At 34.5% G+C, this 15,000-nt stretch overlaps 1 protein-coding gene across 1 annotated transcript in view; it reads left to right on the forward strand.

Annotated features, from left to right (window-relative positions):
- Positions 1 to 7,630, forward strand: part of LOC107563427 (peripheral-type benzodiazepine receptor-associated protein 1-like) — a 55,614-nt gene extending 47,984 nt beyond the window's left edge. Inside the window, exons 26-30 of the mRNA XM_016248304.1 lie at positions 751 to 804; positions 2,293 to 2,396; positions 2,479 to 2,550; positions 5,948 to 6,067; positions 6,560 to 7,630. Of these exons, the coding sequence (XP_016103790.1) occupies positions 751 to 804; positions 2,293 to 2,396; positions 2,479 to 2,550; positions 5,948 to 6,067; positions 6,560 to 6,802 (593 nt within the window). The 3' untranslated portion in view covers positions 6,803 to 7,630. The remainder of the gene's footprint in view (positions 1 to 750; positions 805 to 2,292; positions 2,397 to 2,478; positions 2,551 to 5,947; positions 6,068 to 6,559) is intronic.
- The last annotated feature ends 7,370 nt before the right edge of the window (positions 7,631 to 15,000 follow it).

Genomic DNA, 15,000 nt, shown 5'->3' on the forward strand with positions numbered 1-15,000 from the left:
ATAAATACATACATAAAAACTACATAAGTGACTATTTCACAAATGCTATTTTTCAAACTATTATAATAATACTTAAATAATATATTAAATGCTATTATTTCAAAATAAATGAATAATAATAATACATAAATAAATGAATAATATATAAAAAAAATAATAATTATATATAATCTAAAAGAACTTGGGATAATTGACTTTATGCCACAAATGCTGTTTTTCTTTTTAGAAAAAAAGGGCCTGAAAAATTTAATGTTTAGTAATCCTCTGTCTCTCTATAGTGGTTTTATTTTATTTTACGCACACACACACACACACACACACACACATATATATATATATATATATATATACAGTGGGGCAAAAAAGTATTTAGTCAGCCACCAATTGTGCAAGTTCTCCCACTTAAAAAGATGAATGTGTGTGTGTGTGTGTGTGTGCGCGTCACAAATGCTGTCAAACTTAACTTGTATTGAACCTGGAATGATTTCTTTAATCTAGTGTTTTCTAATGTTTGGACTCACTGTCCCCTTTGGTCAGCTCACCATCTCTCTGAAGCTGACTTCCTGAAGTGTGTGTGTGTGTTTGTGGCTCATGAATGCTGCACTCATAACCTCATGGCTCTGTGGCTGGTTTTGTTTTGTTTATTTTAATTTGTCTTTTTCCCCATGAGCCCAAGTGTCAGTCAAGGTCAGGCAACCAATCAGATTGTGTCTAACCCTTCCCTCCTCACCCACTTTTGTCCTTTTCCAGTGGAGTTAGCTGCGGCGTGGGACGACACATCCGTAATGGACTCCTCCAGTCAAGGTTTGAGCTCCTCCTGTCCCGTCATACATTTCTCTCATGTTTCCAGCCGCATGTGACTGACAGTTTAACTGCATGTTAATGTGCTGATGCTGCGCTGCATGCTGTTACCATGGAGATCTGCATCAAACGACTCTGATCTAACCACTAATGATCTTTCAGTCTCTCATTTGACTGTTGTGCTCATGTCTTCTGTGCATCATGCTTGATTTGCTTCACTTTGCATGTGATTTCTGTCATGTAATGTAAGTGTTTCTCTCGAAGAGTGTCATTAAGTGCCTTTTTCGTCTGTTCAGTCTGTTTATGCAGTAGGTTTACCAGAAGTTTTAACACAAATGCAGAATGAGTTGTACATAATTTGCATGTTCTCTTGATAGAGATAGACTGAGAAAGAAAGTTTCTTTCATATGTCTGTCACTGAAGTAGATGTGTTATTGTTCAGGTAGCTGCTACTCTACACGTCAACCATTTAATTAATCGTTTAATTAACTTGCTCCGCTAGATTGCTTTCAAACTATTCCTCTGACCTGAAACTGATGATGACTGATAGGTTTCGCTACAGCTAGTTGTGTTCTGCTATTAATTGTGGTCTAAGGTTATACATTAATGCATGAAATCAAGCTTACATAAAGCTAGACGTGTAGTGTTCATCTCCTCGCATTGCGTATGTATCAGACTTACAGTAAAACAGTAATATTGTGAAATATCATTATAAGTTAAAATAAGAGTTTTCGGTTTGAATATATTTGAATATATAATTAATTGCTCTGATGCAAAGCTGAATTTTCAGCAACCATTAGAATCTTGTGACACTGAAGACTGGAGTAATTATGCTGAAAATCACAGCAATAAATTACATTTTAAAATACATTTCAAATAGAAAACAGTTATTTTAAATTGTAATAATATAATGTAATTTTTTACACAGTAATTATTCCAAACTTTTGACTGGTCTGTGTATATATATTCTATTTTTTATAAAGTTTATGACATTAACTTTTTTTAAGAATGGGCATTTTATGCCGTTTTTTTTCTAACCGTGTAATTTCACAGCAAATAAATATTTCAATAAAATTAATTAATTGAAATTCTCAATCTGGACAATAATGGCTGTTAATCATTAAATCAAATAAACTACAAATATTAACATAGTTGTAAATAATGCACAAAATTCTAGAATACATCTGAAGTAGTTGTCGGTTCACAATGTCAGATTATTCCGTTTTTACTGTCAGACATCACAGCAATTAATTACATATTACAAATTATTTTCCTTGGTCTTATTTAAATGTTCTTTCTGTTCTCAATGTCGTATAGGTATGTATGTTTGTACCAAGAGCTCCTAAAAAAACACAACAAATGTTTGATATCAGATAAATATGCATTTCTGTCACTTTCTGTGTCATTTTCACACTACGCGCTGCTTTATTTCCAAATTTGCTCCACTGCATCTTTAAAGTCGCTCATTAAGATGTTGCATTTGACTTGCAGACCTCAGTCGCTCCGCCGGCTCGATGGGAAGCTCGAGACCTCGCAGGATGGTGGCCATCTTTGATTACGACCCGAGAGAGAGCTCTCCTAATGCAGACATAGAGGTGACATTATCACTATGACAAAACAGTTCCTTATACTAGTGAATAATCTAAAGCATGTGAGTCTAAAGTACCGTTTCTCCAGGCTGAACTGACCTTCAGCGCGGGGGACATCATCTATGTGCTCGGTGACATGGATGATGACGGCTTCTACTATGTGAGTTTCTTTCATACCGGTTTCTCTGGCTGTCTGTCTTTTTAATATATTCATAATAAATAGGGTGAAAGTTTTGTGCGATGACACGTTCATAGCCGTACAACCATTGAGTTTTTTTCCGTGGCGTGTAATAAAAGTTGTGAAGTAATTACTAATAATAACTATACTTCGGGGCTGCAAAGATATTGTACAGTGCCAAGATGCCCGACTTTCTCATCTGAGCTGATCTGTCAGAGCCAGTGTTGGGGGTCACGCATTACAAGGAACGTAATCAGATTACATTTTCAGAAGTAACTAAAAAAGTAACCCATTCCTTTTAAATTACAACAAAATATCTGAGTTGCTTTTTCAAATAAGTAATGCAAGTTACTTTGTTTTCCCATTTATTCACTGAGAAATTGGGAGTGAGGTGCATTCCTTCAGCCTGAGGCTGATTAATTTCACTTCTGGTCTGAAAGGGCCTTTAAAGGGTCATGAAACCCACTGTTTCCGCACCGGTTAGTTCTCACCACAATTTTGAAAAATGCTAAAAAAGTGGGCGTGGTGCGCTGCAGAATGGAGGGGGAAGAGATGGGCAACACACAGCTTCGGTTTGTTTCAGGCAGTTTCCTTTCGCCCCCATTCAGTTAAAAACACTAATAAATGCATAGCCATTTGCATTTGCACTCCGCATCGAAATCATATATGATTGCGCTGTTGCACCAACTTTTAAGGCTTAAACTTTTGCCTTTTGATTGGTTGCATCAAGTTACACTCACTAAGTGAATGAATCGCGTTTGTGCTGAACTCTTACAAAGCAAAAACAAACGCTCACCTTCAGTCCATGTGCACCGGTTAGTTCTCACCACAATTTTGAAAAATGCTAAAAAAGTGGGCGTGGTGCGCTGCAGAATGGAGGGGGAAGAGATGGGCAACACACAGCTTCGGTTTGTTTCAGGCAGTTTCCTTTCGCCCCCATTCAGTTAAAAACACTAATAAATGCATAGCCATTTGCATTTACACTCTGCATCGAAATCATATATGATTGCGCTGTTGCACCAACTTTTAAGGCTTAAACTTTTGCCTTTTGATTGGTTGCATCAAGTTACACTCACTAAGTGAATGAATCGCGTCTGTGCTGAACTCTTACAAAGCAAAAACAAACGCTCACCTTCAGTCCATGAACATTCCTCTCAGTTAATGTACGCAAGCTCACAGTCTGAAGTGTCTGTCACACATGCTGTTGTGAATAATTAAGCGAAGCGTCTTCTCATAGGATAAGAACACACAGTCTCATGAATAATTATGAGACACCGAAGTACTGTAGTCTGTGAAGGACTGTGATGTCAACACGATATAGATTTTAAACCCGGAAGACGAAAATAGCACAAAACGCTCAAAATTAACCAGTTTTCTCCAACAATTAAAATGTAACGGATGCTCTTCTATGATGTGCAAAACAAACACCTCTGCTAAAATCATTTCATGACCCTTTAAAGTTGCCAAAAATATTGTATTTGCATTCTTTTTTTTGTTTGTTTGTTATTAAAAAACAAATAAGCACGTGCAGACCAGGTGACAAAAAGTAACGCAAAAGTAATTTAATGCATTACTTTTCATTAAAAGTAACTAAGTAACCCACCTAGTTACTTTTTTTTTATGGAGTAACACAATATCGTAATGCATTACTTTTAAAGTAGCCGAGCATTCATTTCAGCACAGCGAATCAGTTTTAACACTCAAACCGTGAGATGTAAGAGTAAGTATGTAGCTAAACATTTAATGTTTGACTGTGTTATGATAGAAATATCCAGGGATGCATGCAACTCAACCAGAGCTGTTTTCAGCACATTAGGCATAAGGTTAAGAATGAATGTGTGCATATTGTGAATTCATTTAATGAGCTTTAATTAAATTCAAAATACACTTTCCTGATAACCTTTCAGTAAATACACTCATCATTCTTAGACCTACTATAACACGGTAAAACGTGTGGCTTTGACAAGTGTGTTTATAGGTTACGGTTAGGACAGTAATTTAACCTATTAAAATAAATTATTTGCAAATAGATCAAATGCATTACTTTACAATATTTTTTGTTTCTTTAACAATTTCTCTTTATTCGTCTCCGTCTTTATTCCTTTAATTTGACAAGAAACCCCCAAGTTAAAGGTCTGAGACCTTTGTATATTGATGTCAGTGGCTGGTCTGTGCTCAAAATTTAAAGTGATAGTTCACCTAAAAATGAAAATCCTGTTGCATTCTATTATTATTTAGTATTATTATGTACAATTATAGTTTTGATAACTCTTTAGAATAGCCTTCTTTAGTTTAACATTAGTTAATGCATTAACTAACAGTGAGCCATTCGTTTGTTACAGTGTTTCTGTATCTCTGTTAATGTTAGTTAATAATAATACACCTGATCATTGTTAGTTCATGTTAGCTCAGATTCATTCAATAATAATTACAGATACAAGTTTTGATTTTAAAAATGTATTAGTACATGTTGAAATTAACATGAACTATGATTAATTAATGCTTTAGTAGACTTTTTCATTGTTAAATCGTGTAAACTAATGTAGTTAACTAAGGAGGTTTATTGTAAAGTATTACCATAGCTTATTATATTTTGAATTACCTTTTTTTATCAGTTTATAAATAACCTTTTAATTTTTGCTTTTATCATTTTATGTGTTTTTGTTATTTTTTTATTTTATTATTAATACTATTTTTTTTATTACTATTCCGGTTTCATTTATTATTTAAGCTGTAGATTTAATTTTATTCCCAATTTTAGTGCTACATATTAAAATGATTTCAGTTAGTTAACAAGGCAGCGCTTCTAGTTTTAATTTTAAGGATTTCATCTAATATTTATATTTTGTTTTATTTCAGCTTCATTTCAATTAACAATTTTTCAATAGTTTTTGATTTAGATTATAATTATTTTATTTTATTTTACGTTCTCATGTAAATGGTAGTTAACTCCCTCTCAGCACAAGTTGCTTTAGTTTACATTAAATTCTAGTTCTTTATTTGTCTCCTCCTTTATTCCTTTAATTTGGCAAGAAACCTCCGAGTGTCTGCATCCTGTGTATTGTGATATCAATGGCTGATCTGTTTTTAAAATGTTTTATTTTATTTACCTTTTCAAATATTGTCATTCCAAAACCAAATGTTATTTTTCATTACATTTTTCTTGTTCTGAAAAAGTCTAGTTTTAAAGCTATTGTTATCTAAGATTAAGATTATTATCTCCGCTATTGTTATCCAGATTAAATGGAGGATGCACATATGTAGTGCAAATATATCCCAGAATCGCTCAGTTTTGGACCTCTGTATTTCTGGCCATGAACACGTATGACTGAATGACTGAGCAAAGCAGCAGTGCATGATGGGTTTGTGTTGTTTTCAGGGGGATCTCAATGGACACAAAGGCCTCGTGCCGTCCAACTTCCTGCAAGCTTTTCCAGAGACAGAAGAAGACGCGGCGCGGACGGAGCACACGGCGACAGAGAGCCGCAGAGATTCACAGGTACATGTGTGTGTGTGTGTGTGTGTGTGTGTGTGTGTGTGTGTTATAACAGGATTTTTTGTGTGTGTGTGTGTGAACTAGCCCTTTAAAATCATAGTGAGATATATGCCTCCATGAGTTTGATTTGTCATTTAAGCTGAAGCATTTTTAAGGTCATGACAAAGTCAGGTGTCTCTCAGATTTGTGACTGGTATATCCATCTTAATTTTAATCTTTTAAATTTGTTTTTATTTTATACAACTCTTATGTAATTGGTAGAAAGTTAACTCTATCTCAGCTTTCTTAAGGACTTTCTTAAATAAGAACTTACCAGAAACAGTTTTAGAATTTTTATCAAATGTGCATTTAAACAGCTTGTGTAATTGTAATCCTTTTATTTATTTTTTTAATTAAATTTTTTTTTTTTTAATGATTATTATTATTTTTTTAATGACATGACATTAAAATCTCAACTACTTGCCCACCTTCACTTTTCATCTGTTTTTCTCCCAGGTGAGCCAGACAGAATCGTCTGAGCATCTTGATCCCGTGAGCTCCTCTCAACTAGACCTGAATCCACCAGCTCAGCCAGAACCGAACCTTGAGCCGGACTCTGAGCAGAAACCGACCGTGAGCTCATCTCTGCCCGCGACCCCTCCGTTCCCTGACGCCTCCCTGCCTGAGAAAAAGAAGAAAGGCTTCTTCTCCAAGGGCAGGAAGCTCTTCAGAAAGCTGGGCTCCAGCAAGAAGGAGTAGCTGTGAGCCTGAAGATCTGCAGATTGCACTCTCTCGTGTGTCGTGTCAGTTTGAGTGTGTCCGTCCAATAGGAGAATCTTTCTCATTCTCTGATTTTTGCCATAATGACGCAGATATACCAGCGCTTTCGTGTGTTGGACTGTTTCTTCTTTTCAAAAAAGCTTTTTAGAAATATTCGCAATACTTGTGCAAATATGGAAATGGGTTTGAACCCATTAAAGCTGTGACTAGAGCTCATGCCTGTTGAAAAGCTATAACGATAAAGATACTCATTTAAAGAGTAAAAAGATAGCGAAATATTCTAAATAAACTCTTAACTTCAATATAACAGCTTTTAGACATGAACTAACCATCTGCTAGTGTTCACAAACATCAGCCACTGAAAGGCAAAGCACACTTAGAGGAAATATCTTGACGTGATATTTATTCCAGGAATTCTGGAAAATAAAGCGAAGGTGGGCGACAAAATAATTTTTTGTCGCGACAAAAATATTTTGCACTACAAGTTGGATCTGCAGAACTGTCCCTGTTTTGTGTTGCTGGTGTTATCCGGTTAGTTAAACCAGTACAGACTGAACTGAACTCAAGTCTCTACATATTAATTCATTCATTTTTACTGGAGAAAAGCTGAATGATCACCGACTGGCCAAAACCTTTTCATATCCATATCACAATATTTTCTGCAATTTCAGATTATTTCATTGTTGGTGTATTCTACTGAAAATAGTGTTTTATTATATTCTACACACTACTGTGTGGAAGCCCGTTTCCGCCACTGAATAAAAAATTTAATAAAGGTAATTGCCACTTTTTATCTCACGATTCAGACTTTTTTTTCTCTGAATTGCAAGATATAAACGACAAGATATTCTGACTCTTTTTTTTCATAATTCTGACTTTTTTTCTCGTAATTGCACGTTTATATCTCGCAATTCTGACTTTTTTATGGATAAAAAGTCCAATTCAGAGGGAAAAAAGAAGACTATTACATTTGTGAGTTTATATCTCAAAACTCAGAGTTGCAACTTTATATCACACAATTCTGAGAAAAACGGTCAGAATTGTGAGATTAAAAGCCACAACTACCTTTTTTATTTTTCATTCAGTAGCAGAAACAGGCTTCCATACTTCTGTGCTCATTTCGGCAATCCATTACATTTTCATGAATTTTTTTAATCGAATATTATGCTTGCATTTGCTCAAAAAAAAAAAAAAAAAACAACAATACATATTTATTATCAGTTTCATTTGTATACTTTGTTATTTGAATGCTAAAACAGCATTTCAAACCAGAAAATGTTGCTCTTTCTCTGTAAACGTAATATTGTGCATCTGATGCTGCGCTGAAGCTTTTATTGTTCGTAATGAACTCTTTGTATTTTAGTTTCAGCTTCGCCTTTTCGACATGGAACTCACTTTACAATAGCGACAATGATAATTCACTCATTTATAATGTGGGATAAAGGAACGAAACATTGAAAGTTGGCTTCTTTCTGCATGAGCTCTGTCTTAACTCTTCTTGCTTAGTTCCTAATCTCGTTTCCTCCGTTTTAGGAGCGTTGTAATAAAGACACAGCATGTGAGAGTGCAACACCACACACCCTTCAACTTTACACTGCTATGTAATGCGAGCGAAATGTGTTTGTTGTGTTTGTTCTTGTGGTCTCACAGGGCTCACGTGAAATCATTTCTCAGGTCGAACCGCTCATCAGTTTCGCGTCTTAAGTCAGCTCTTGCTCTTCTCAGGCGAGACTGTCCAAACCACACAATCTTGCCAAACCTTGAGGTGCTCTGCACATCACTACAGTGACCAATCACAGAACGCCAGGCGTTTGGAGGGGCGGAGCTAGAGCCCAAATGTCCTCACAGACAGGAAGTAGGTGAAAGTTTCAACCGTTTCTCGAACAGAATATACAAAGAAAGTTGTGTTTTAGCATTATTGCAGATTGCATATGTCATCAAACAAGCATCCTTGATCATTTCATGGGTAGCGATGCACTGTACAGCCCCTAGTATCAACTAGTCAGGTGATTTTCCCCTCGCTGCACTATATATCCAGACGCTTGCTGTGATTCCTGCCACGGTGAAGCTGAGGAACGCACAGGCCGCAGATCTTACCATCGTAACTGTCACTACTGCAAGTAGGCGTATCCTAGGCCATAATAAAAACTAGCCTTATGAAACCTCGTTTAGTCTTAACTTCAAGTTTACTACAGCTGTGTTTGTAATGACTGCATGCATGATGGGTTTCCATCTATACTCGGCCTTATTTATTCTATTTATGTGTCGTAGTAGTTGCACGTACCTTTGTTTGGCCGTACGCGAAGGAGGTGTTTTTTTGTGATTTGAGGTATGATATTTTCATACAGCGAGAGCGAGACTCTATTCTTGTGTCTGTCTTGAAGGATGTTTTTTTGTACATTTTTGTAATGCGTTTTTTGGAAACTCACCTGTAAATATGGCTTCTTTTTGTAAAGTATTTTTCAGGTTTCTTTTGTGCATGCCGAAACCATGTTTTTGGATAGTCACACAGGCATCTTGCTTGGTGGGGAAAGTCGTAGTGATTTACTTGAAGTGAAAGACTTGTTGCAATATGGAATTTTTACAGAAATAAAGTATATTTTCATATAAAATGGCTTTCTGTTGTGATGGACTCAAATCAGTGTTTATATATATATACATATATATATATAACTATTTATAATAATAATAATTTAGTGCATATAATAATGTATGTAATATTTTATGAATATTTTGAATGAGTTTTTATTTTTAGTTTAGCGATTTTTTCCCCATATTTAGTGGTTTTTGTTTTTTTATATGATTTTTATGTCTATATAGTTTTTATTAATTTTATTTCAGTTTTAGTTAGTTTTTTTGTTGACTTTTTTTTGTTTTAACATTTATTTCAAGTAACAAAAATGTTTAGTAAATAAAGGTTTTTCTTTTATTTCATTTCAGTTGACATTTAATTCAAGTAGCAAGAGACAAAAAAAAATGTATTTTAGTTTTCAGTTTTAGTTAACAATAATAACCTTGACTCCGAGACAAAAGGGTTTTATTTGTTTCTGTTTTATTGAAGTTTAAAACATGCATCATACAAGACATTTTCAATGATTTTACAGCAACATCAGTCAGAGAAACCCGGCTTTAGTTTCTGCAAGCGTGCTGCCGTCTCACGTGGATGTGCATTGACACTATGAGACGTGCACGACTTTACGAAACCAAGCCAATTCCTCTTTTCTCTCTTTCCTGTCGTCCTGTGTCGAGCGGCGTGAAGTTTCCCAGCAGCCAACAGTACACTCATCCATAAAGTAGGAAACACTACACTGTGGCGAGGGGTTTAGTAGTGCTTTCTACTTTATGGATGACTGCACTGTATGTCCCAATGTCCAGGTGTCCACGTCTCCTCTGGAGAAATGCTGGAGATCTCAAGCTCCTGTTTGACATAAACACGCACACATTTCCACCTCTGCACAGCTCGTGAACCACACCCAAACTCTATACAGACTTCATTTCTATACATTTCAGGAAATCGAGTTTGATTGATTGCTAATTGAACATACAACATGCAAAATAGAATTGTTTTGCGATTAATAATTCATTGAACTAGATTATTAGGTGCATTATGTACAACAAATATACTGCAACATGCATTTTGTTGAATCATGTTAAAGTTTATACAGCAATTTTGGAAAACAAGTTGATTAAAATAGAAAATTTAAGAATAAAAACTGCGTCATTCGCAAATGCTGGCGGTGGCGACACAAACGTCTTCCTCACATCAGATGGCAGCCATTTTGATCAACATGAGTAAGCTTTTTCTTTCAAAAGAAGATGTGTGTTTTATTACAGATATTTATTTTAAAATGCACATATTTGTTTTGGTTTTGCTGTTGTTTTGTGTGGGAAAAAAAGAAACTGCAAAGATAGAAAATGTGCGTTTTTTTAGCACTTTCAGCATTTTTGTTAAACAGGAACTGGTGCACATGCATTATTTTTTTAAAGTTGCTCTACATATTGTCAGTTAATAAATACTTTTGAAATGCAATTGACAATCTATTGTAGCACTTTCAGCATTTTTGTTAAACAGGAACTGGTGCACATGCATTATTTTTTTTAAAGTTGCTCTACATATTGTCAGTTAATAAATACTTTTGAAATGCAATTGACAATCTATTGCATTCCAAAAATTGGCAAAATATTTTTTTCATTTTTAAATTGTATGTATGCGTCAATGGAGAGTCCAACATGATCGTTTGCTCTTACAAACAATACAGTGAAAAACTTGAAAATATTTATGCAGAACATTAATGCATAAAGCTATGCATCATTATGTACATTATTGAAGAAACAAAAAAAAGCCAAAATGTACCAAATAAATCGCCTCCTGTTTCCTGCGCATCCCAGTATGACGATAACCATACGTTACCCATCAGAACTTGTATTTTATGGCTCAAATACATCCATACCTCTGTAGATCAAGCCCAGTAGTGCCATGTTTGCCTCTTTTTTTCTTCTCCAGTGGTCTTACCAGGGTTCTTCAGGCGTCTTCCTCTTCAGCCCAAGTAGAAATGGGCCTAAAACAGGAGAAGTGCTCGTATTTAACCTTGCTGCCAACCACGTGGTGCTCAACCACACAGGAAGAGGCATAACAGTCAGTGCCTCACGCCTCTCTTTCATTCACTGCTCTTTGTGACCCCCGATTCGTTTAAGAACAAGCTGATGTCCACACACATACAGTATTCACATTTCCTTTGCTGTGACGTGTTTTGAATGCAGCGTTTATTTGCAGGTGCTGTTTCGGGAGAGTCGGACGCCTCGATAAATTGACATTAAAAACTCACTTTTTAAATGGATCCAAAAAAATGAATGATTTACTCACCCTGAAGTTGTTCCAAACCTGTAGGAATTTCTGTTGAGCATAAAAAGATATTTTGAATAATGTTGGTAACCAAAAAGTTATTGGTCCCCAGTGGGGAAAAACAAATACTATGGAAATCAATGGGTACCGTCAACTTTTTGGTTACCAGCATTCTTTAAAATATCTCATTTTGTGTTAGCAGAAGAAAGAAACTCATACAGGTTTGGAGCATCTTGATGGTGGAGAGACAAACATTTTCCTTTTTGGGTGAACTGTCCCTTTAAGAGTCTCAATTCAGGTTAATGCCAATTTGTATTATAGGAAAAAACATGTTTTTTATTGTCAATCACTGATGCCCAGTGTGTTATTTAGCTCTATTTCAAAATTAATTTATTAATTTAGCAGACACTTTTGCAATTCATCTTCAAATGCAAGTGATTCGTTTTTAAAATAAAAGTGATTAATCTTAAAATAAATACGATTCATCTTAAAATACAAGTGATTTAACTTAAAATACAAGCAATTCTTTTTAAAACAAAAGTGATTCCTTTTAAAATACAAGGGATTCATCTTAATATACAAGTGATTCCTTTTAAAATACAAGTGATTTATCTTAAAATACAAGTGATTCATCTTTAAATACAAGCGATTCATCTTAAAATACAAGTGATTTAACTTAAAATACAAGCAACTCATCTCAAAATACAAGTGATTCCTTTTAAAATACAAGGGATTCATCTTAAAATACAAGTGATTCCTTTTAAAATACAAGTGATTTATCTTAAAATACAAGCGATTCATCTTAAAATACAAGTGATTTAACTTAAAATACAAGCAACTCATCTCAAAATACAAGTGATTCCTTTTAAAATACAAGGGATTCATCTTAAAATACAAGTGATTCCTTTTAAAATACAAGTGATTTATCTTAAAATACAAGGTATTCATCTTTAAATACAAGTGAGTCAACTTAAAATACAAGCAACTCATCTCAAAATACAAGCAATTCTTTTTAAAATAAAAGTGATTCATTTTAAAATACAATCAACTCATCTCAAAATACAAGTGATTCATCTTAAAATACAAGTGATTCCTTTTAAAATACAAGGGATTCATCTTACAATACAAGTGATTCCTTTTAAAATACAAGTGATTCATTTTAAAATACAGGGGATTCATCTTAAAATACAAGTGATTCATCTTAAAATACAAGTGATTCATCTTTAAATACAAGCAATTCACCTTAAAATACAAGCAACTCATCTCAAAATACAAGTGATTCATCTTAAAATACAAGTGATTCCTTTTAAAATACAAGGGATTCATCTTAAAATACAAGTGATTCCTTTTAAAATACAAGTGATTCATCTTTAAATACAAGCAATTCACCTTAAAATACAAGCAACTCATCTCAAAATACAGGGGATTCATCTTAAAATACAAGTGATTCATCTTTAAATACAAGCAATTCACCTTAAAATACAAGCAACTCATCTCAAAATACAAGGGATTCGTCTTAAAATGCAAGCAACTCATCTCAAAATACAAGCAATTCTTTTTAAAATAAAAGTGATTCATTTTAAAATACAATTGATTTATCTTAAAATATAAGCAATTCATCATGAAATACTAGTGATTCATCTCAAATACAAGTGATTCAACTTAAAATACAAGCGATTCATCTTCAAATACAGGCTACTCATCATAAGGATGTAACCAAATATTCAAAATTGAGGGACCAAATGTTTCATAAGTTCATGTTAAAGCATAAAATGAACAAATGTCATAGATGACTATTTCCCAGTCAGCGTTTCTGTTCTCCTGAGCTCTTTCGGTTTGTTCTCCCATTGCTAAACAGTTGCAACATGAGGGGAAACGCCAAAGCATGTCTCTTCAATCCCCATCAGAGGGAAGTGAATTATCAGCCGATGCAAGATTATGAGTGAGGAAAGTGTGCGGGAGAAACGATGCCAGGAGTTTGTCTCTGACTGACCAGGATTGCATTCAAAGCAGAATCCAGATCAATGCACTCAGTTTATTTGTGGAATAGCCAGGTTATTAGTTCTGAAAGTGTGCTAAAATTAAGTAAAGTTTACTAAAAGAGGAGAAATGCAGATCTGATGTGATCAGGCACAGGAAGGAGCCGTAAAGCGACTCAAGCGTGATATTTCCTGTGTGCAACACCTGCAAAAAAACTGTGCATGCATGCATGCATGCTGTCTGATGAGCAGTTGCATGTAGTTTCTTATTTATTTTACAAAGCTTTTAATAATGGCATGTTGCTGTCCGATGTATTTTGATGATTGCATGCATGCATACAAGTCTTACAGCTGTAGTTGAAGATCAGTCGATTAATGAGGATATATTGAGAGATGAAGAATGTCTGAATGTGATTTTTAACCCAGATCTTTGGAACATTGTGGTTTTAAGAAGGACTGCTCTGTTGCTTTAGTGGTTATTGACATGCACATGATGCTGCAGGTTTAAATCAGCATGAACCGCATTGTCCTTCTCTTTCTTCTTTGTGTCTGAACAAGGGCATCAGATATAGCTTGGGTTTGAAGGCCTGAGTGTTTATTTTCATACAGGGAACACCGGCCGAGTTTCAATTCCCCAGCTCACGTTATCAGACCAGCCTTTCAAAGTCTGTTTGCAGCCATGACAACCTGACACAGCCAGCCAGAGCGGAGAGCTGGGGAGTTTTTTTAAGCGTGCGTGTGTGTGCTTGAGGTCAGGGCCGCATGGTTTTTGAACAATTATAAAAAGCAGGGTGGAAAAAGGTGTGGTGAGAGAGATGTGATCTGAAGTTGACTCTCGTCTCATTTGGTTTCACTATGACACATTTACCCGCCAGTTTCAATGCCTTGGTCTTTTAAAAGAGGAAAAAGTGTTGAGAATTTAATGTATACAAAAATACATATTTAATATTCAGTATATATTCATACAGTTTCGAGATTAGATGTTTGGATATATATCTAAATATTAAAATAGTTTGTTACAAGTAAATATTCAAAATATTCTTTTGAAACCTCTGAAATGTACACAACAATGCTGTTCACAGGTCTTAGTGTGTTAAGTACATTTAAATTAAAGTTTCTCTTTTTTTAATGTTTTTCTGAATATTCAAGACTTTAGTTTTTTTCTAATTTTTATTAGTTTTTGCTTTTTATATTTTATTTCCATTTATATTCATTTATTCTTAATACAATATTGTATTTATTAGTTTTAGATAAAATAGATCAAATTAATTATAATTGTTTATTTCATTTCAATTAATATAAATGTATTTTTTTTAATTATGTATTTTTTTTATTTATTAGTCTAAGCTAAAATA

This window comes from Sinocyclocheilus grahami, unplaced genomic scaffold, assembly GCF_001515645.1.
Source record: "Sinocyclocheilus grahami isolate Dianchi unplaced genomic scaffold, SAMN03320097.WGS_v1.1 scaffold875.1, whole genome shotgun sequence".
Classification (NCBI taxonomy): Eukaryota; Metazoa; Chordata; class Actinopteri; order Cypriniformes; family Cyprinidae; genus Sinocyclocheilus; species Sinocyclocheilus grahami.